Below are 22,717 nucleotides of genomic sequence, written 5' to 3'. Positions count from 1 at the left end.
AGTCACGGCCAGAGGAGCAGCTGAAGGCTGACACTCCCATCTCCCATCCAAGAGGAAGCAATCACGTTCAGGTCCCCATCCAGTGGTATTCCTGGTGCCTTGGGAGTCATTACGGAAAGGGCTGGCAGTGGTCCTGAGGCACCCATGTTTGGGTTTTGTGGGTTCCCCTGTCTTCAGCACAGCTATGAAAAACAAGATCAAGACAGGGGCATCTCACTGCCTCCCACAAGAAGGTCATTTATCAGCTCTAGACCTGTGCTAATAGGTGTTAAATAGAGTTCAATGCAGAAAATTGAGAAGTAATGAGACTTGGAGCCGAGAGAATGAATTAAGAGGTGATCACATGTCCAGCGAGAGCCATTACCTGAATGCTGAAAAGGAGGAGCCCTGATGGTCGGAGAGCTCTGGGTCGAAGAAGAGGTCAGAGTGATGAGTCAACCCCAAATGGGGTGAAGGGTGGTCAAAAGCAATTAAGCAGTTATCATACTTCATCAGTTCTAGGCAGCACAATTTTCCATATTTTAATATTTTTGAAATTAGGATGTATCTTAAAATCGATGGCATGTCATACTTCAGTCAGGAGCATTTTTTTTTTTCTTTCTGAATGGTACATACAACAAAACTGAATCTTTTACTGAAGACACCTTGAATTCAATGGGACACAGTCCCAGGTGGATGGATGGATGGTGTGCATGTTCAGTTGTGTTCAACTCTTTGCGATCGGGTGGACTGTAGCCCGCCAGGCTCCTCTGTCCATGGAATTTTCCAGGCAAGAACACTGGAGTGGGTTGTCATTTCCTACTTCAGGGGATCTTCCTGACAGTCCAGGGTATCTTAAGCAAATCTCTTTCTGTTACATTGGGTGAAAAGACCCCTATCCACTCATTTATTCTATCACTGTTTACTGAGCAGATGTCAGATCCTGGGCTAGGTGCAGCTGTGAACAGTGATCATAAGAGCCCACACGTCTGCCTTCTCAGTGTTTATCCCACACCAGGCACTGTTAGGAACCCTCAACATGTGCTGTCTCATTTGTTCCCAGCAATGATCCAACAGAGTAGGGATTACTATTATTATTGTCCCTGTGACAGTGGAGGTCAGAGGAGGTTAAGTGATCTGCTCAAAGTTCCACACTAGCTACTAACTGGCTGAGCCAAGAGTGGATATTTCCTCTAGACCCTGAGCTTTTCTCTCAGTTCTCTCCACTATCAAGGAACATACACCAGAGAGGAGAAGGCACACACAGAACAGGAAATACACAAGGACGCTGGTGATTGGAGGAGACGCCTGGGAGCCCAGAAGGAAAGTAAGGGAGTATTGGGCAGCAGGGGCAGTCTCTGGATTTGGTTTAAACAGACTGGAAGGAAACAAAGAGGCAGAGAAGAGTGGCTGGGTGGGCGAGGAAGGTTTAGTTGAGGGACTCTGCATGTCTGAAGGATGAGTGCAGAGACAGGGCATGGTGTATCTGAAGACCAGCAAAGCTAGTGTGGCTGGAGGAGGAAGCGGGTGGAGGCGGGGCTGATGCCAGGTTTTGATGGCCAGGTAAGGAGTTTGCACTCCATCTAGGAAGTAATTAGAAGGTTTTAAGTGAAAGCTCCCTGAGATCCTTGCACCCTGCCTCTAATGACTCTGAATCTGCTGTTGGACAGCAGGTGACTGTAGACTCCTAAGAGGAGGACCTTGGAGCAAGGGCGCCATGTACAGCTACTCAGGTTGAGTACTGCCAAAGGGTGCCTAGGCAGAGGGGTGGTGAGAACTAAAACTCAGCCTCTAGTCCATCCACTAAGCCGTATGCTCACATGACCCCTCAGGGTGGCCAGTTGTGCTAGTTTGCACAAAAGCCCGATTTGGACTAGCAGAAACTCAGGTTAGGACAGGCAAGCAGTGGCTAATATTGCAGCATCCCTACTGTGTGCCAAGCCCCAGACTAAGGCTTTGCAGTGACAGAAGAAATGAAAAAAAAAAAAAAATAGGAGACATTCCTTGCTCTTAGAGATCCACAAAGCTTGACAAAAGATGTTGTCACAGGAAATAATTTTTTTTTCATCCCTACAAAGCACATCAGGCCCTATTATAAGAGCTTCCTTTGATGTAGCACCTACTATGTGCCGAATGCCATGCTAGGTACCTTACCACAAATGCTCACTCCCTCCTTGAAAGGAAGAGAGAGTGATCCCGTGTCCCATAGGAGGGAGCCGAGAGGCTCAGAGCCTTGTCCAAGGTCACACAACAGGGACACAGCAGGACTCAGACTTGATATCCTAACAGCCAATCAGGCATGAGAGCAGTGTTCTCCACTTGGTTAAGGAATGTATGTTTCCTGACTAGAGACTGTGCTGGACACTTTCCAGCCATTAACGTTTCATTCTCCCGGGGTATAGCTGCTTTACAATGTTGCGTTAGTTTCTGCCGTATGGCAAAGTGAATCAGCTGTACGTATACACACAGCCCCTCTTTTTGGTATTTCCTTACCATTTAGGTCACTACAGAGCATTAAGTAGAGTTCCCTGTACTATACATCAGGTTCTCATTAGTTATTTATTGTTATTTATTAGTTAGTTATTTATTATATAGTTATATATATATATATTAGTATATGGGCTTTCCAGATGACTCAATGGTAAAGAATCCACCTGCCAATGCAGGAGATGCAGGAGACGCAGGTTCGATCCTTGGCTCAGGAAGACCCTCTGGAGTAGAAAATGGCAACCCACTCCAGTATTCTTGGCTGGGAAAATTTCATAGACAGAGGAGCCTGGTGGACTACAATCCATGGGGTCACAGAGAGTTGGACGTTACTGAGTGATTGAGCACATACACATGCATATTGGTGTCTATATACATACATACACATACATGTATATATCTATACATACATACACACACATATGTATATATCGATCCTAGTCTCCGAATTCATTCCACCCTTTATTTCTCCCCTCAGTGTCCATATGTTTGATCTCTACAACTGTATCTCTGTTTCTGCCTTGTAGACAAGTTCAACTCTATCATTTTTCTAGATTCCACATTTATACATTAATATATAATATTTGTTTTTTTCTAGTTGACTTATAACTCCTTTGGCCCCCATTACAAATCATTGAAGTGGACACTGCAATTTCTCTTTTGCAAGAAATCAGCTCAGGGCGGTTGGGAGATGCACAGGTGTCAGAGCTGGTCAGGGTTGAAGCTACCTCTTCCTGGATTCCCTTCCTCTGCTCTTACTCACTGTAGGTCTCAGAGCTCCTTGAAGATGAGGACCACTTATTACTCACTCATAGTCCTCAAAGTCTACCTTAGAACCTGGCATAGAGCAAGTGTACAGTCAATATTTGTTGAAAGAATGAATGAATGGACAGGGCCAGAGAAGTAGAGTGGATGCACATGTTACCTGCAAGTCATCTGGCCACCTGAAAACGCACCTTCTCCATCACCCTGTCTTCTGACACCTTGACACAAGAAGGGTCCGGCACTAGAATCTGGTTTGATGTCATCTTCAAGCTATGTTAATATCCGTCCCCAAAGGGGGAAAATATCACTATGCATGATGAACTATTTGTGGGATTATTGAGGATGTGATATGAAATTCATCCTGACTCCCTACTTACGGAGAAGTGCTGCCCAATTTGTCTCAAATGTCACATCTCTGTGTATTAATTTGCTACTCCACTGTATTGATTAAAAGGAATGTTCTCCAACTCCCAAGGCAGAGCCCTCAGAAATGGAGCAGGTTCACTCAGGAAGCACACATACCATCCCCTCCTGGGCAGAGGAAATGGATATTCACCACATCACCCCAACCAAGAGGAGTCCTTGCTAGCCTTGCCGTTCTGGCCTGGATGGCCTGAATGGTACAAATTGCATATTCAGTGTATGTATGTATATGGTCAAATAGCTTCCATTAGCCCAATTTTGAGATGTCTGCAGAATGCCCCCAAATTGGGGAACTCTTTCAAAACGAGGAAATTGTCGGAAAGGCCAGGAGAGGGGAATCAGCAGGTCTAATTACAGGAGTGTATAAAACCAGGAAGGGTCCTTTTTTCTGGACCTCAATTTCCTGGCGTGCAAAGTGACATGATCACCTCCACTCCACTCCCCCTCCAAAAGCCAGGAAAGCACACTCTGTCCCAACCTGCCTCTCTTGGTAGAGCAACAACAGGGAGCTCCATCTCTATCTGTCTGTCCCTCGAAGATGTGTCTATCTGACCCTGTTCCATGATGCTGTGGTCCTCATGGGCCTTCCTTGGTGACTCAAATGGAAAGAATCTGCCTGCACTGCAGGCGGAGGTGACATAACAGGCTTGCACTGGGAGCAAAACTCACCAAACGCGGCACTAAATTGAGCTCCTCCTGTTCTCTTCCTTTTGTGCGGGCGGGTGGGTAGGGGTGGCAGGGATAAATCATGACAGTGAGGATGGTGCTTAGCTGAAACCCTGGGCATCGCACACAGTAGCACTCAATATATATCAGCTCGATGAACCTCCACCATCCACTTTATGTGTATGTCAGCCTCTCTGGGCTGTTTTTCAGGTGAACCAGTGGTTTACAGATGGGCTTTAGGGCATCTGAATTATATCAAAAATATACGGGAAAGTGTTTTGTGTTTGTGTGTGTCCAGAGACAGTCACAACTTTCAGGTCCATGATCCCCAAAGTCTCAGATCTGCTGGATGTGTCATTAGCGTCATGAGCCCTAAAGCCAACATCTCTGACACCCAGAGAAGAGGCCATGAAAAGACCAAGTTTCTGGCATTGGCCCTATGAGCTCCAGTCCACCAGGGGACAGGGCCCACACCCTTAGCCCCGTGAGGTGGGCAGTTTCTCCAGCAGCGCTGGAGCTCACGGATATGGAGACGCCTCTGCTCCTCCCCACGGAAGCCAAGGTCTGTTCCTCAGCCCAGACACACCATGAAAACTGGGTTGAGGATTTTATGCAAACACAGGGTCAGGGCACTGGGGTGGGGCTGGGACTGTGACCTATAGACTGAGCATCTCCTGAAATAATCTCAGTCCAGTGAGGTTAGGGGGAGGGTGGCTTCACTCACCAGCTGATATTTATCAAACACTGACAATCTGCCAGTCCCCGTGCTGAGCACATTATGTGATTTGTGTATTTTCTTTCTAATCTTCACAACTTTATGAAGTTAATATCTTTACTCTGCTGTTACAGAGGCAATGAGCTCAGAGAAATGACATAACTTGCCCAAGGTCACACAGCAAGTGAGTGGCAGAGATGGGGTTTGATTCCAGATAACGTTGGAACTCAGAACCTGAAGTCTTAATCACTGTATTCTGCAGCCTCTCCCTTACGGCAACCAGGGGATTTGCAAAAATAACTGTTCCTCTTCTTCCTAGATTCCATGTGAGGATAATAAGTGATTTTGATTTTTAAGGAAGCTTCTTGTATTTCTGAGAGGGAGAACCGAAGATGATAGTTAGATCTAACAAAACAGAAATACCTTTTTTTAGATGTAGATGATTAAATTGATCTAATAGACTGAGAACCAGAGGTCAGAGATGGGCTGTCTTGCACCAAAGTGTCAGGGTGACTGCTTAAGAATGATGCTGCTAAAAAGGAAAAGGTGCCACCAGGATTAAGCATCAAAACCTGCAGAGACTCTCAGTGACATTTCTGATCTGCTTATAACTCTTGTTTGTCTGTTGATCAGCCTGTGAGAGACAGAAGCAATCCCCTACATCTCTGAGAGTCATACGTGGAAAAGGTGTGAAGCCCACAGGCTCAGTTGGGAGAAACAATGTCTAAAGGGCAATAAGACTAGAAGTGTCAGGGAGAGACACCCTGGGGGCTGGGGAGGAGGGAGGCACATCAGGGGGGTAGAAGGCTTCCACGCATTGAAAGACAGACAGAAGGACACAGAGAACATTGGAGAATCAGAGTCAGAGTCACTGAAACCAAGACAAACACAGCTGAATTCCAGAGGGATTTAGAAGTAAAATGGAAAAATAAAATGCTGAAAGAATCAGAGGAATATCTAAATGACGATTTAGCTGATCTTGGCATGGAAAAGGCCTTTCTAAGCATAACACCAAAGGTAGATTATCAAAGAGAAATTAAAAATTTAAAAATTGGTGACATAAAAATTAAAACTGCTGCACATCAAAAGGAAACTCATAAAACTCATAGCCTTAACATGCAAAACCACTTACAAAAAGGATAAGAAAAAAAATACTAACACCTGAAAAGAAAAGTAGGCAGACAGGGACAGGCAATTTACAAAATGATCTACAAAAGGCCAGAAAGTGATGACAGATGCTCAACCTTCCCTATCATCAGAGAGATGCAAATTTTAACCACAAATGTGATCTCATCACACCTATTTTAATCAATGAAACTAACTTAAAACTCCCCAACATGCAACATAGCTAAAAAGCAGGGCTGGGCCCTCTTACACCCCGGTAAGATCTTCCTACAGATACCATGGGATTATGTATTAAAATGGAAGATCGACACACTCTTTGACCCAGCAATTGCAGTTTGAAGAATTCATCCTAAGATAATTGGATGAGGCTTTAAGTTGTATGTACAAGGATGTTCTTCACTTAAATGTCCCCAGAAGATGACTGGTTAAATAACTGGAGTATAGGCAAACCACAATGGCTCCTTCACTGCTATTCATTAGGAAGAACAAAGCAGGGCTATTTTATTAACACAGAAACGTGTCAGCCTCATTAACCAGACTACAGAACTACATACACAGTGTAACCCCAAGTGCACACAGATCCGCATCTGTGCGCACACGTGTGGAGGTGCAGAGAGCTGTCAAATGAACACCCACAAGAAGGGAGGAAGGGAAGCTACATCCTCTGCAGTAAGTGGGCAGCCCGCGCTGGGCAGAGGGGGACGTGGGCAGGTCTGGGTAGGAAGAGGACGGGGAGGAGGAGATGAGTGTGGTTAGAACTCCTAGGGATCGGTGCTGCGGATGAGACTACCAGAGGGCAGATAAAAACACAGGACCCTGGGGACTTCCCTGGTGGTCCAGGGCTTAAGAATGCCCCTTGCAGTTCAAGGGCTTCCCTGGTGGCTCAGAGGGTAAAGCGTCTGCCCGCAATGTGGGAGACCCGGGTTCGATCCCTGGGTCGGGAAGATCCCCTGGAGAAGGAAATGGCAACCCCCTCCAGTATTCTTGCCTGGAGAATCCCATGGAGGGAGGAGCCTGGTGGGCTACAGTCCACAGGATGGCAAAGAGTCACACACGACTTCACTTTTGCAGTGAAAGGGACGTGGGGTCAATCCCCAGTCAGGAAACTAGGATCCCACATGTCTCAGGGTTCCTAAGCCCGAGCGCCACAACAAAAGATACCACAGCCCACAACTAAGGCCTGATGCAGCCAAATAAATATTTTTTAAAAATACAGGACACTCTATTAAATTTGAATTTTAGACAAAGAATAGGCAACTTTTTTAGTGTAAGTATGCTCCATGACCCGGTGCTCTGTGACAGGTTAGGGGGGTGGAATGGGATGGGAGGTGGCAGGAAGGTTCAAGAGGGAGGGGACATATTAGTATGTATACCTGTGGCTGATTCATGTTGATGTGTGGCAGAAACTAACACAATATTGTAAAGCAATTATCCTCCAATTAAAAACAAAGGTATGTCCCATGAAATACTTGGGATATACTTAAGCTAAAAAAATATTTTTCAAAATTTAAAAAAATTGAATAATATAAAATACAGATTAATTGGGCATCTTGTATTTTATCTGAAACTCTAGCTGAGTCTGGGCATATCTCTTATTGCCTCTCTGAGATGACACAAGCCAGCCAGCAGGAAGCTGAATCCAAGGCAGGCTTCCTGAGTCCACCCTGCCTCTGACTTAGTTCCAATCCACTTGCCCATGAGAGAGAGTCACCTATGTCTGCTTTCCTTCAGGAGTTTTGTGGGGAGTACAGTGTAGGAGATGAGCATAGTCTTTAGAGCCAGAGAAGTTACTTTAAAACTCCTGGTCATCAAGTAGCCTTAAGCTGAACACAAAACTCCTGATTCCCAGCTCCAACATCTGTAAGATGGAGATAGTGAGGTCTGTCCACGGGGCTGTCTCGGGGATTAAATGAGATAATGTATGTAAAGTGCCTGGCATACAGTCAGCGTTTAACACAAGTTGATCCCCTTCCCTCCTGTCCGCGGCCACAGCCCACACTCTTGCCCCTGGGGATTACGAATCAAGCATCTCCTGTCATCTCGGGCTTTGATGACTGGCCTTTTTGATCTTTTCCTTGGAGCAGCAGCATCTCTGAGCTGACACCCTTCACCTGACTTCACCTTTCTCCCAAATCCCTAGCAACAGTTCAGTTCCTTATCTATATTTTTCACTCTAACGGGGAGGGTGGAGGAGGATGAGACTGCTTTTGATAGCAGACTTTCAGGCATGTCAGCCAGGGGAGCTACAGAGTAGGGCCCTGATGGCATTTAGAAAGGGCCAGCAATGTCTAAAAGAGTGCAAGGGAGGAGGCTGCCTGGGCTGGGGGCAGCCTGGGCTGATGTGGGGGAGGTGAGGGGGTCTCTAGAGCCAGTCTGTCTGTCTGCCTGTTGTCTGGCACAAATGACTAAGGTGGGCTCTGCGTGGGAAGGAGGGCTCACTTCTTCCCCGGAGAGCCAAATCTTCAATGTCTTTTGGATCACTGGATCACCCTCTACCTCCAACGAGGCTCAGAGAGTTTAAAAATCTGCCCAGCATCACCCAGTTACTCACTTCCAGGGCCAAGCAGCTAGTATTAATCAGCAAATCCCTAAACATGGGGTTATCTTATGTCTTGTTGAGAAGTCCAGTGATAGAGTGGGCCCCTGGCCGCTGTGGATGTAACATGTCATGTGGTTTTTCTGCAGCTGTGGCTGCCCCTGCTGGTTTCTGCCACCTGCCCTCCTGACCCCTCCACTTTGGGTATCTCAAAAGTCAGTGCAACTCACACTCTCCCGGACGCACAAATTGCCCCATGGGCCAGTCCTGAGCCAGATCAGTGAGATCAAGTCACAGCCTCGGCTTCCCTGCTCTTGCCTCTCCTGTTAACACAGACACCCACGTGCGAGTCACTCTGCCAGGGGCAAAGACAGAGCCACACGGACCGTGGAGTTGGCGGAAACCCTGCCCAGGTGACTGCAGAGCCACTCAACCACAGCAACCTGTTTGCATTGTCCAGGGTCTGCCCAGCCCTCACCTGGAAGCTTTCTCTTCTCAATGCCAATGACTCAGAGACCTGGTATCATTATGCAAGGGCTTCCCTGCTGGCTCAGAGGTAAAGAATATGCCTGCGATGCAGGAGTGACAGGAGATAAGGGTTCAATCCTGGGGTTGAGAAGATCCCCTGGAGGAGGGCATGGCAACCCACTCCAGCATTCTTGCCTGGAGAATCCCCATGGATAGAGGAGCCTGGCGGGCTACAGTCCGTGGGGTCGCAAAGAGTTGGACATGACTAAAGTGACTTAGCACAGTAACACAGCACCATTATGCAGCTGAGATAGGGCAGGCCCTGCCTTCAGCACCATTGATCCTTCATGTGTCTGGGCTGCTACCGCCAGGCCAGGCAGGTGGGAGGGGGGACCTGCTGGCCTCTACTTTATCTTAAAGTGTAATCTCATTGAATCACAGACCCTGTGTGAATCTGATGGAAGTCCGGCTCGCCCTGTCTGGGAATCGAGAAGCACGCTCTGCAGTGATAGAAGCGTTCTCGGATTGCTCAGCATGGGAGCCCCAAGCCACGCACGGGAGGAGGCTGGTGCAACTGGGAAAGGGAATTTTAAATTTTATTAAATTTTTATTAATGTAAATATGAAAGTGGCATGTGGTTAAAAGCTACTGTACAGGATAGCACAGCTCTAGACCAGGGGTCATCAAACATTTTCTGTAAAGGGCCAGAGAGTAAATATTTTCAATTTCGCAAGCCATGTGGTCTTTGTGGCAATAACTCAAGTTTGGAGCTGTAGTGCATACATACAGTCATAGACAACAACAGCAACAGGGCTTGGCTGTGTGCTAATAAAACTTTATTTACAAAGACAAGCCAGAAGCTGGATTTAGCCAGGTAGGCCATAGTTTATTGATCCCTCTTCTGGACACTTTCAAGGAAAAAAAATGCACATACCCTTATATTTTCAGAATGTGGCCACATCTAATTATAAGGGGTTTTCACACCTTTGATGCCCCTGTAGACCTTCCCATGAATTCCTGGCTAGAACCTCTGACTTTAAAGGGCTCTGGGAATGTACCTTCAGCTCTGCTCTGGCTGATGGAGAAGCACTTGGCTTTGTTTCCCAGAGCAGGTAGTATGGTCAGGGATCAACAGGACACTTTTTTCCTAAAACCTCATGAAAGTCCAGGCGTCAGACATATATCCACAAACGTTGCTGAAGGAGGACACCCTGCACCAGGTCCCCCTGTGTGTCAGCCCCTCTGGGGATCTCTGCAGCCACCAGCTCTAGTGTCCATGACTCATTCCCTGCACCATCCCCAGGCACTGCCCATCTCCCCATAGCTGAAAGATCGTGGAAGAAGCTTCTGAAGAGGCCTCTCTTCATCAAGAGGTTATAACTGAGACTCACAAAGACTTAGCTTGGGTTAACAGCCAAAGGATCAGGCTGAGAACACAACCAGGATGACCAAGATCACAGTCTTGCTTTGGGAAGGAACCGAGTGTTTGTTTCAAAGAAATCGGGATATCCCAGGAGACTTCACTTTAAAGACAGGTAGGTCTTTTCAGGAGCTCTCAGTTAAAGCAATCTGGAGTTATGTCAGAAACCCTCAGTTAAAGGCATATGAAACTTTCTCTGGAGCCTTCTTAGTATCGTTAGTTAAAAATAACTGATACCCCTCCTCAGGTTCCTTCTCAGGAGCCCTAAATCACTTAGATTAAAGCACCAAATTGTATCCCCTTCATCCAATACCAACAGGGGTGAATTTTGCCAAGGGAGATATTTCTGTCGTGTGTTTCTAGCCAAGACAAAGGTAGTATCTATTTCTATATTCCTATAATTCCATTCAAGAAAGCATCACTTATTAAGTTCTTAGAGGCAAGAGGAAGAAAGCCTTCGCATAACTGGCATGCTTTACTAGGGTGTTATGTCTTTACTGTTATTAATTACCATTAACAGTCTTAAAATATGCCTATTAATGATCTCAACACAAAACAGCAGTGTGGGTCTTAGCCAAGAGCAGCATAATTACCTATTAATGAGATGTAAATTTCCCAGGGAAATGACAGCGATCTCAATGTACCACCTTCTGAACTAATATAATAAAGTTAATAGTAATAATAGTGTATAATCTGAGGATATTAGTGTTAATTTGAATGCTAACACCATAGTTAAACAGGCTGAGAGAAACGGAAATTATTTGCATAACTCAAACCAAGAAACCCTAATATCTGCTATTAAGGAAAAATTGATTGTTCTTCTCTGAATGATATAAAGCTGACTCTTTGCAGTCACCATAGTGAGCAAAAAAAAAAAAAAAATTTAAGCTACTTTTTTTATGTCTTCTACTTAGGGTTTATATCTCCCTTATTTCCAAAACCAAGTCAAGACACTTGGTAATACAGTGAAGCCCAAGAGAAAACAGAATTAAAAAAAAACAGAAACACAAGAAAACCCAGTTAAGGGGAGAGAGCAGATGTTACCAGACCCTGAAGATAAACGATTGCAGCTCAGGTCTGATTTCAAGTCTCAGCTTCCTAGAAACACGGCAGGAGCAACTTAAGTAACTGAGTTACTGGTTAGCAAGCAGCCTCCTTAGGGCAGGCACAAGCTTTGAATCTGAAGGAGCCCTTCTCGGCAGCTGAGAACTGCGCAACCCTGCCGGTGGCTATTCGAGCCTCACAGCCCAGCCTCCTGCAGGCCAGGCCGGGACACCTACCCTCGTAGCTGGCGTGGAATCCCTGTGCGCTGACCGCGTAGTCACTGATGAGGCGCAGAGAGAGGGTGGTGGCCGCACTGACGATGGTGGCTGGCAGCTGAAAGCCTGTGAGCCTGAAAGACAAAGAGGTGAGCTGGAGGGAGGATGAATCCCCTGGGAACTGCACATCCCTGACGCATTTATTGAGCACATGCTGGATGCATGATGCTGATCTAGGCACAGGGAAGGATATGAAAGAAGCTGAACGCCAGGCACATGCAAGGTGCTCCAAGATAAAGCAATTCCCAGCAAAAGGGATGGAGACCAGTCACAGAAATATGGGGGCCTACTCTCCCAAGCCATGGGCTACCCCTAATCTGGAGGTCTGCCTTGTTTATGGCTCTTCTCTTTCTCCTCCTCCAGTTTCCTCTCCTGATGTACTCAACCAGGATCCTATGCGGCCTTCCTAGAACAGACTCCCTCCACCCATGTCCTCCCCCTGCATCTCATCTGTAGATAAACTGTAGCCTCCTAGGCCTTCCCAAAGTTCCAAAGGGTAAATTTAGTTAGAGAAGTGAGAAGATGCAGAAAGAAAGGAAAACCGTCAGGCAAGACAAAATAATAAAAGTTTAGCCATTAAACAAAGTCAAGGACCTTTAGTTCCTCCTCAAGGGCTATAGATAATATTCTGAGCCATGTCCTTTGAGCTCTTTTGCAGATACTGAAATGCCCGCCAGATGGAAGAAGCTAACTGTATGCAGCCTACAGCACATAGATCCCCAGACTGATTGGAAACAGAAGCTTGATGATGCTGAGTCCCAATTACCTCACCACCAACCAATCAGAAGAATGTTCACTGATCATTTACTCACAACCCCCCTCCATCACCCTGTTTTTTAAAAACCTTTTCCTGAAAGTCTTCGGGGATTTGGGGCTTTTTAAGCACTAGCTACCTGAGCTCCTTACTTGGTGTCCTACAATAAACCACAACCTGTTGTCAATGACATTACTACACATGGGCCCTAGACCCAAGTTTGCTTCGGTAACACTGACTCCTCCCTTTCTGGCTGGGGTCCTTTGAGGCTCAGGGTAGACTTTGCCACAAATTTACAATGAATGATCTCCAACAGACAGTATTTATTTATTCACATACAGAGGAAAATATATCCAACTCTAAGTAGCAGAAAGTGGATCCTTCTTATCATAGATTTTATCCTTTAAAAGGAATAGGTCTACTGCTTTTATAGAAATGATAAGTACTTATTATTTTTAAAAGATGAAAGCAAAAAATAAAAACCCAATGCAATCTAGAAATAATCATTCTTGACAGTTGACATACAAAGAGATGCAAGGATCAGTAGTTCAGATCATATTCAATGAAATAACTTCATACAAATGAGATCATATTGTACATGCTTTTAAAATTAAAATGCGTAAATTTTTTTCCTGCTAGTTAAGTGAAGAAAAAGAAACAGGGGTGAAACGAAAGGAATTGTTGAATCTGAAATAACATGCTTTCAGCACAAGAGAGTCATCTTTGAAAGATTCTTCTAACGTTAAAAAGATAAAACAATGAATCCTTCACTGAACACCTGGGGACATATTTCAGGAAAGAAGTCTGCTTCCAGGCATCCATACAGGTTGACCCCCACAGGTGATGAGTTTGTGCACAAAGATGGTGGTGGGGTGGCCAGGCTCCTGTCCACCTTTGTCTTTTATTCCCTATCTGAGGCTCATCTGCACGCCCAGAAGGGCTCAGGGAGGAATTCAAGGTGTAGCCTTGTCTCCATTTTCAAGTAGTAAGGGATATCTGTGGTGCCCCCTGGTTCACTTCTGTTCCTCCCATTGCTATAATATCTGGACACCCAGATGTCCCCTGAAAGGCATGGGTACTGGGTTCAACCAAATTAAATCAGACGTTTGTAACACCCACCATGAAAATCCCTGTGCAAGGTGAAGCCCTTGTCTTTCCCACCATCCCAATCTTACAGGATTCAGGTTAACACAGAATAAATTGAAGGAAAAGAGAAGGCAAAGTCATCAAACTAAAGTGGGAGACCAAATATGTTTCAAGGTCATCTTCTTTTCAGGTATACAGACACCCAGCAAAGAGTCTCTCCATCACCCCATATTCTCTCCCATCCCTGCCCCTGTCTTTCTGTGTCTATCTCCCCCATTTTCTCACAAGGGCAAAAAATTCATATGTCACATAATGAAACCATATACATTAGAAGAAAACAAACTATTGTTTAATCTACTTACTGCGGAAGGTCTTTCTGAGTATGGTTAGAGAACTCCTCTGGCTTCTACCCGCCCATCATTCTTTTAGAGAGCTGTCACCGCACTGGGTTCTGACAGGTACCCTACCCACTCACTAGCCACAGAACTGGGCAAATGACCAATCACGGCACATCCTTCATCTTTATGGAGTGGTTCAAGGCACAGGGAAGAAGGAGGAGGGCACCTAACCCAAGCAGAGTTGTTCTGAGTCCTTCCCTGGGGTGTGATATACAGACTTCAAGGGTCTTTTATCTGGGGGTTCTAAATCATTAGACTGTAAGCTCAAGAATCTCATCAGTCCTTTGTATCATTACACAGACAGTCTCTGCTGTGGAGAAAATGATGTCTCGTATACATGCAGACAAAGCTGAACAGTGAGAAGGGGACAGAGTCCTAATGATGCATCGTGGAGACCCTTCACGCAGCCATGCAGAATGACCCACTTCTGCATGAACCAACATTCTTTATTTCTTCCTTTTTCTTTCTTCTTCTTCTTTTTTTTTTTTTTGTTTAAGTTAGTTTGATTTGGGTTCTATCTCTTGAAATTGATTGAGTACTGATGGACACAGCATGAAACCTCACATGCCTTAAAGGAAAATACTGATTGATTTAATTATATTAAAATTCAAAGCATGCACATGGAGCAAAAAAAAAACAAGACACAAACTAAAAAAAAGATAAAAAGTGTAAATTTGGAAGACTGCATATAATATATATGACAAGAATTGGTTTAGCATTCATAATCTATAAAGAATACTAACAAATCAATATGAAAAAGAAACAGGGAAGGAAGGAAAGAGCAAAGGATATGCACAGAGACAGAAAGATGCTCCACCTAAATAATATAAAAAATAAGAAAACTCAATCCAAAAGACTCATTTTTCATCTCTCATGTTGCCAAAGGTTGAGGAAAACAGAGCCTATAGTTATCAAAATGATAATAAGAAGATGCCACAAATTACACACATACATTTGACAAATTGGATGAAATGGACCAGTTCCTTGAAGAGCACAAACTACCACAACTTTTCAACATGAAATAAATCATTTGAATAGCCCTATGGCTATAAAGGAAATTGAATTAGTCATTTAAAAATTCCCCCAAAGGAAATACCCAGAGCAGAAGGTTTCAATAGAGAATTCTACCAAATGCATAAAGAACTTACACCAATTCTATACAATGTCTTCCAGAAAAGAGAAAGAAGGAGCACTTCCAAACTCATTTTATGAGGCAAATATTACCCTGATACCAAAACCAAAGGTAGCACAAACAAAGAAGGCTAAAGGCTAATATCCCGCAGAATATAAACACAAAATGCCTTAACAAAATATTAGCAAAGAGAATTCAGCAACACACAAAATAATTATACACCATAACCAAGTGGGGTTTAATTCCAAGGACACAAGGCTGGTTCAATTGCTGAAAATCAATGCAATTCACTATAGTAACAGGCCAAAAGTAGAAAAATCACATGATCATATCAACGATGAAGAGAAAGCACTTGGCAAAATTCAACACTCATCCATAGTTTTAAAAAAAGTCTCTTACAGACTCACAGACTTAGAGGGCAGTCGTGTGGTTGCCAAGGGGAGAAGGTATAAATTCGGAGGTTGGGGTTAACATATACACACCACTACATGTAAAATAGATAATCAACAAGGACCTAGTGTATAGCACACAGAACTCCACTCAATGCTCCGTGATAACCTATATGGGAAAAGAATATGAAAAAGAATAGATACACGAATGGTGGTGGTGGTTTAGTCACTAAGTGGTGTTGGACTTTTGAGATCACATGGACTACTAGGCACCTCTGTCCATGGGATTTTGTAGACAAGAATACTGGAGTGAGTTGCCATTTCCTTCTCCAGGGGATCTTCTCAGCCTAATGATTGAACCCAGGTCTCCTGCATTGCAGACAGATTCTTTACCACTGAGCCATAACAGAAGCCCCCAGATATATAAGTATACACACATAAGTCTGTATAACTAAATCACTTTCTGTATACCTGAAACTAATACAACACTGCGAATCATTATTCAGTTCAGTCACTCAGTCATGTCCAACTCCTTGTGACCCCATGGACTGCAGCACACCAGGCCTCCCTGTGCATCACCAGCTCCCAGAGTTTACTCAAACTCATGTCCATTGAGTTGATGCCATCCAACCATCTTATCTTCTGTTGTCCCCTTCTGCTCCTGCCTTCAATAATTACCAGCATCAGGGTCTCTTCAAATGAGTCAGTTCTTCACATCAGGTGGCCAGATTATTGGAGTTTCAGCTTCATCATCAGTCCTTCCACTGAATATTCAGGACTGATTTCTTTTATGATGGACTGGTTGGATCTCCTTGCAGTACAAGGGACTCTCAAGAGTCTTCTTCAACATCACAGTTCAAAAGCATCAATTCTTTGGCACTCAGCACTCAGTCCAACTCTCACATCCATACATGACTACTGGAAAAATCACATCCTTGACTAGATGGACCTTTGTTGGCAAAGTAATGTCTCTGCTTTCTAATATGCTGTCTAGGTTGGTCATAACTTTTGTTCCAAGGAGCAAGCGTCTTTTAATTTCATGGCTGCAGTCACCATCTGCAGTGATTTTGGAGCCCAGAAAAATAAAGTCTGTCACTGTTTCCACTGTTTCCCCATCTATTTGCCATGAAGTGATGGGACTGCATGCCATGATCTTAGTTTTCTGAATGTTGAGCTTTAAGCCAACTTTTTCACTCTCCTCTTTCACTTTCATCAAGAGGCTCTTTAGTTCTTCTTCCCTTTCTGCCATAAGTGTGGTGTCATCTGCATATCTGAGATTATTGATATTTCTCCCGGCAATCTTGATTCCAGTTTGTGCTTCATCCAGCCCAGTGTTTCTCATGATGTACTCTGCATATAGGTTAAATAAGCAGGGTGACAATATACAGCCTTTACGTACTTCTTTCCCTATTTGGAACCAGTCTGTTGTTCCATGTCCAGTTCTAACCGTTGCTTCCTGACCTGCATACAGACTTCTCAAGAGGCAGGTCAGGTGGTCTGGTATTCCCATCTCTTTAAGAATTTTCCACAGTTTGTGGTGATCCACACAGTCAAAGGTTTTGGCATAATCTCTCCAATATAAAATTAAAAGAAAAACTTTCGTAAAACTAAAGATAGAAGGAAACTTTCTGACTTGATAAAGAGCATATCCAAAAATCCTATAGCTAACATCACAGTTAATGGTGAAAGACTGAACGTTTTTCTTCTAAGACTAAGAACCAGGCAAGGATCTAACAATCCAATTGGAAAGTTAGCAAAAGACATTTCATTAAGAGAGGACACATGGATGGGAAATAAGCACATGAAAAATGTTTAACATCATTAGCCATTAGGGAAAGGGAAATTAAGATCATGATGAGATATTACTATACACCATTAGAACAGATAAAAATAAGAACAGTGACAACAGCAAAGGTTAACAATGACGCAGAGCAACTGCATCTTTCATACATTGCTGGTAGAATGTTAAATGGTGCTAATATTCTGGAAAATAGACAATTTCTGTTTTAAAAATATTACACATATACTAGTCATACAAGTCAGCAATTACAACCCTGGGCATTTATCCCAGAGAAATGAAAACTGGTATCCACATGAAAACCTGCATATGATTATCTAAAGCAGCTTTGCTTGTTTGTTTGTAATAGCCCCCAAGTGAAAACAACCAAAAATGTCCCATAAAGTGAAAGTGAAGTCATTCAGTTGTGTCCAACTCTGCAACCCCATGGACTGTAGTCTGCCAGGCTCTTCCATCCATGGGATTTTCCAGGCAAGAATACTGGAGTGGGTTGCCATTTCCTTCTCCAGAGAATCTTCCCAACCCAGGATCGAACCCAGGTCTTCTTCACTGCAGGCAGACTTTACCATCTGAGCCACCAGGGAAGTCCCCAGATGTCCTATAATAGGTGAATAATTAAACCAACTGCAGTACATCCACGCCATAGAATACTTGCTCAGTCGCTCAGTCATGTCCAACTCTTTGTGACCCCATGGACTGTGGCACGCCAGGCTTCCCTGTCCCTCACTATCTCCTGGAGTTTGCCCAAGTTCATGTCCATTGAATCAGTGATGCTGTCAAACCATGGAATACTACCCACTGATAAAAACAAATGGACTATTGATACATATGAGTGGGATGGATCTCTGGGGCATTATGCTTAGTGAAAAAAGAAAAGCTTATCTCAAAAGATGATGTAGCAGATGATTCCATTTATATCAACATAACATTTTGGAAATGACAACATTAAAGATATGGGAAATGGATGAGTGGTTGCCAGGGGTTAGGGATCGGGAGTGGGGAGGTTATAAAGGAGTAGCACGAGGGAGATCTTTGTGGCAACAATTCTGCATCTTGATTGCACTGGTGGTGACGTGAATCCACCTGTGATAAAATGACACACAAGTATGCACACACATTGCCCCGACATCTATTTCCCAGTTGTGATGTTGTACTACCCACACATTAGACGTACCCATTGGGAGAACCTGGGTGAAGTGTCCATGGAACATCTCTGTATCATCTTTGCAACTTCCTGTGAATCTATAATTACTGCAAAATTAAAAGTTTTTAAAAATCGGATATGTAGCTCACATTATATTTTTATTGGCCAGTCTACTTAGTTTGAACCTTGACCTGCTACTTGGTCCTCAGTGAGATCCTTCCTTCAGCTACCTCCTGCTCATTCCAACCCCTACATTGTCCCTGCCCACCCCCAACCACCAGCAAACACACACACCTGCACCCCTGGCTGGGTCCTTGCTGGAAATGGGCTGACCACCAGAACCACAGCCCCCTGGCCCCCCAGGCCACCACTCTCTTGTTCATTGGCTTCCCACGGACTTGCGCATGCACCTTCTCCACCGCCAGATGTTCATATATGATGTTGCCAGACTGCTGCTCCCAAAGGACTCTGCCATTAAAACACCAAAATATCCCCAAAGAGGTCAGATCTCTGTCTGGATCTGACCCTCAAGCCTCATCTCAGCTGGCCCTTTTTATCTCTACCTCCAAGTGGGCCCAGTTCACAGCACCTGCAACTTGCTTCCCACCCATGTGCGCCAGAATTATGCCTCAGATGCTCTTCCCAGTCACTTGACGACACTCAGCTTCATGAAGAAGTATCATACCTCACCACGGCTTCTCCCCTTAAGTCGTCTCTCTCTTTTTTTTTTTTTTTGGTTTCAGTTTTTTTAATTTATTAAGGTTTGGTTCTTTTTTTCTTATTTTTTTTAAATTAATTTATTTATTTTTTCAGTGGGTTTTGTCATACATTGACATGAATCAGCAATAGATTTACACGTATTCCCCATCCCGATCCCCCCTCCTCCCTCCCTCTCCACCCGATTCCTCTGGGTCTTCCCAGTGCACCAGGTTCGAGCACTTGTCTCATGCATCCCACCTGGGCTGGCGACCTGTTTCACCATAGATAATATACATGCTGTTCTTTCGCTCTTGAAATGGCATCCTCCCCACTGAGCAGAACGTGTTGATTTTATTCCCCTAGCTCGTTCCATGTTTTTGAGCTGCCATTAAAGATTCCTAGACCCTAGTTTATTCGTACTATATTGACACAAGCTGCAGAGAGCTAATGTACACTGTCAACAAACAATTACAGTTTTATCACTTGCAATATATGGAATTGCAGCTTTCTAGGCATTTTCTCTAATCAGATATTTACCACTGTTCTGCTCTTTCCCAGGATTGGGAGATAAATTCTGAGATGGAGAGTTCCTCAGTGGCACTAAAGCTAGAGGGGGTGGGAACTGAAGTCTCCCCACCTGGAGACTTGAATCATCATGCCTCTGCCCCACTGCCTGCTTTTCCCTCACCTGCTTCTTATCATTGAATCGATTTCAGACAAGCTGACGATCCCATAAGTCAGGAGGAGTTACTACGTTGCATGTCGGAATAAGCAAATAAAACTTTCAGACTCGCGCATCTTTTATCTGACAAGTCTAAATACTATATTGAAAGGAGTGAGGTATTGTTCAATAGCGCAATCCAGACTTATTAGAGAAATGGGGTAAAATGATGGCAAGAAGGGCAACAGGCTCCTATTTGCTGTTGATTATCTTCTCGTTGACTATCGAATGTGCATAGAACAGCTTTTGCAAACAGGTGGCATGGCCATAGATGCAAACTAATACACCTCTTTCACTTTATCAAGGCTTCTTGTGTTTCCCACTTCTTTGTGAACCTTCTCTGGGCTTTTTTCTCCCTGATCAGAGGAACTCAGAGTCTTGGAGACTGGTGACGCCATAACCCCAAATTTCTCACTGTCACAGTTCAGAATCACAGTTCAGAATCAATGGCTTCCTGCTGTCCTTACAGTTAAGAGTTCCATAAGGAGGTCCACAAAGCCTGCACCACTCAGCCCCTGCCCACTCTGCCCTGTATCCTGCCTGGCTCCAGTCCCTCCAGTCTTCTTTGGTCAAGGGAAGGGGCAGCAGTACATAGAGGGCAGGCAATAAGGGGTACACTTCCTGTGAAGAACTTGAAAACAACAATAAAGCAGACTTGAAAAACCCACTTACTATCACCATGAGTCTGCACACCTGTGTCAGTGATAAAATCCTTTCCCACACATTTCTGCCACCCTCCTCCCTGATACACTGCTGGCTTCCATCCCATCATATTGGCCAACCAATCATCTTTAGGGCCTTTGCACATGTTATTTCCTTTTTAGAACACTTTCTCATGTCCCCTCCACCTATTTGTCCGATTAACCCCTTTTCATTATTCGGATTTCATCACAAATGTCAACATTATTTTCAGAAAGGTATGCTCTTTATCTCCCAGCCTAGTCTATCTATTTTGCATTCTCGAAGGTCCCCATGGAGGTCACTGCTGCTCTTCATATATCTCCAGCTTTCCTCCCAGACACTAGTGGAATGGCCCTCCCCACCATTGCTGAGCTCATGATTGGCCACGGCACTGGCATCACCAAAGATGCGTGGGTAGCAGCGAAGTGTGCTGTTTCATGGAAGGAGTCTAGAGGAACCTGGGTTCCTTTGACCAAGTTCCCCTTCCTTTTTCCCCTGCTGCAGTGAACTTGGGTCCCAGTCAGCCAGGGTCTCTGAGTGACTCCCCAAGTAGGAAGCCCCTGCAAACTTTTTTTGCGTGCATTTGGTTGGCCAAAAAGTTCATTCCAATTTTGCCATAAGAGCTTGTGGAAGGAATGAACTTTTTGGCCAACTCAACAGAAGAGCAAGAAAGAAACTTTTAGTGAGCTAAGCCTTTGAGATTTCAGGGTTGTTTGTTACCCTCAATGTTTGAAAATGTAGATTTTTATTATACTCTTCAGATATGGTGAGGGCAACAAATGAGGAGGCAATTGTCACTGAAAAGTTAGTTTGTTACAGTTCCCAAAGTTGGGGGAGGAAGCGCGCCTTGCAACACAGGGCCACAACAGAAAGTGCCAGGGTGGGTGGGGATGTAGAAGTTCAGTTCAGTTCAGTTGCTCAGTCCTGTCCGACTCTTTGCGACCCCATGAACTGCAGCACGCCAGGCCTCCCTGTCTATCACCAACTCCCGGAGTCCACACAAACCCATGTCCATTGAGTCAGTGATGCCATCCAACCATCTCATCCTCTGTTGTCCCCTTCTCCTGCCCTCAATCTTTCCCAGCATCAGGGTCTTTTCAAATGAGTCAGCTGTTCACATCAGGTGGCCAAAGTATTGGAGTTTCAGCTTCAACAACAGTCTTTCCAATGAACACCCAGGACTGATCTCCTTTAGGATGGACCAGTTGGATCTCCTTGCAGTCCAAGGGACTCTCAGGAGTCTTCTCCAACACCACAGTTCAAAAGCATCAATTCTTTGGTGCTCAGCTTTCTTTATCATCCAACTCTCACATCCATACATGACCACTGGAAAAACCATAGCCTTGACTAGATGGACCTTTGTAGGCAAAGTAATGTCTCTGCTTTTTAATATGCTGTCTAGGTTGGTCATATCTTTCCTTCCAAGGAGTGAGCATCTTTTAATTTCATGGCTGAAATCACCATCTGCAGTGATTTTGGAGCCCAGAAAAATAAAGTCAGCCACTGTTTCCACTGTTTCCCCATCTATTGGCCATGAAGTGATGGGGATGTAGAAGGAACAGGAGCAAATCATGAGCAAAGGCTTTAATTGAGGTTTTCATGGGGGAAGGAATGGATGAGGCAGGGTAAGCAGGTGGCAGCCCTTACTTGTCTGACACATGACTCTGGGGTGATTAGCACAAGGGACAGTGACTTAATGGGTGAGAGCTTAGTAGAGGACATGGGTGGGCTCTGGATTGGTTTATTTGCATATAAAAGGCTCACTCCCAGAACAGTTCTCTGTATCTCAGAATCAGCTAACCCCAAGAGGGGCCACCTCTCTTGGGTCAGCAATGCCCCAAGATGTCAAAGCATCAAAAATTTAGAAAATATTTGTGTTATTTGTGTGATTAATGCACATAGCCATACATGGTCCATCCTGACTATTACCTTTTTATTTTCTTTGCTAGCATTTATCATAGTTCCAGGATTTCCCAGGTGGCATAGTTGGTAAAGAATCCACCTGCCATTGC

At 44.5% G+C, this 22,717-nt stretch overlaps 1 protein-coding gene across 2 annotated transcripts in view; it reads right to left on the bottom strand.

The window, feature by feature from the left end:
- The window catches only part of CSMD2 (CUB and Sushi multiple domains 2), a 684,323-nt gene that overhangs the window by 535,135 nt on the left and 126,471 nt on the right, over nucleotides 1–22,717 (bottom strand). For both annotated transcript variants that reach the window (XM_043878199.1, XM_043878200.1), the window contains exon 3: nucleotides 11,865–11,977. In XM_043878199.1, the coding sequence (XP_043734134.1) occupies nucleotides 11,865–11,977 (113 nt within the window). The remainder of the gene's footprint in view (nucleotides 1–11,864; nucleotides 11,978–22,717) is intronic.

This window comes from Cervus elaphus, chromosome 20 (genome assembly GCF_910594005.1).
Source record: "Cervus elaphus chromosome 20, mCerEla1.1, whole genome shotgun sequence".
NCBI classification, from domain to species: Eukaryota; Metazoa; Chordata; class Mammalia; order Artiodactyla; family Cervidae; genus Cervus; species Cervus elaphus.
Note: the sequence above shows the minus strand (reverse complement) of the source record. Positions and strands in the feature narration are given on the sequence as shown.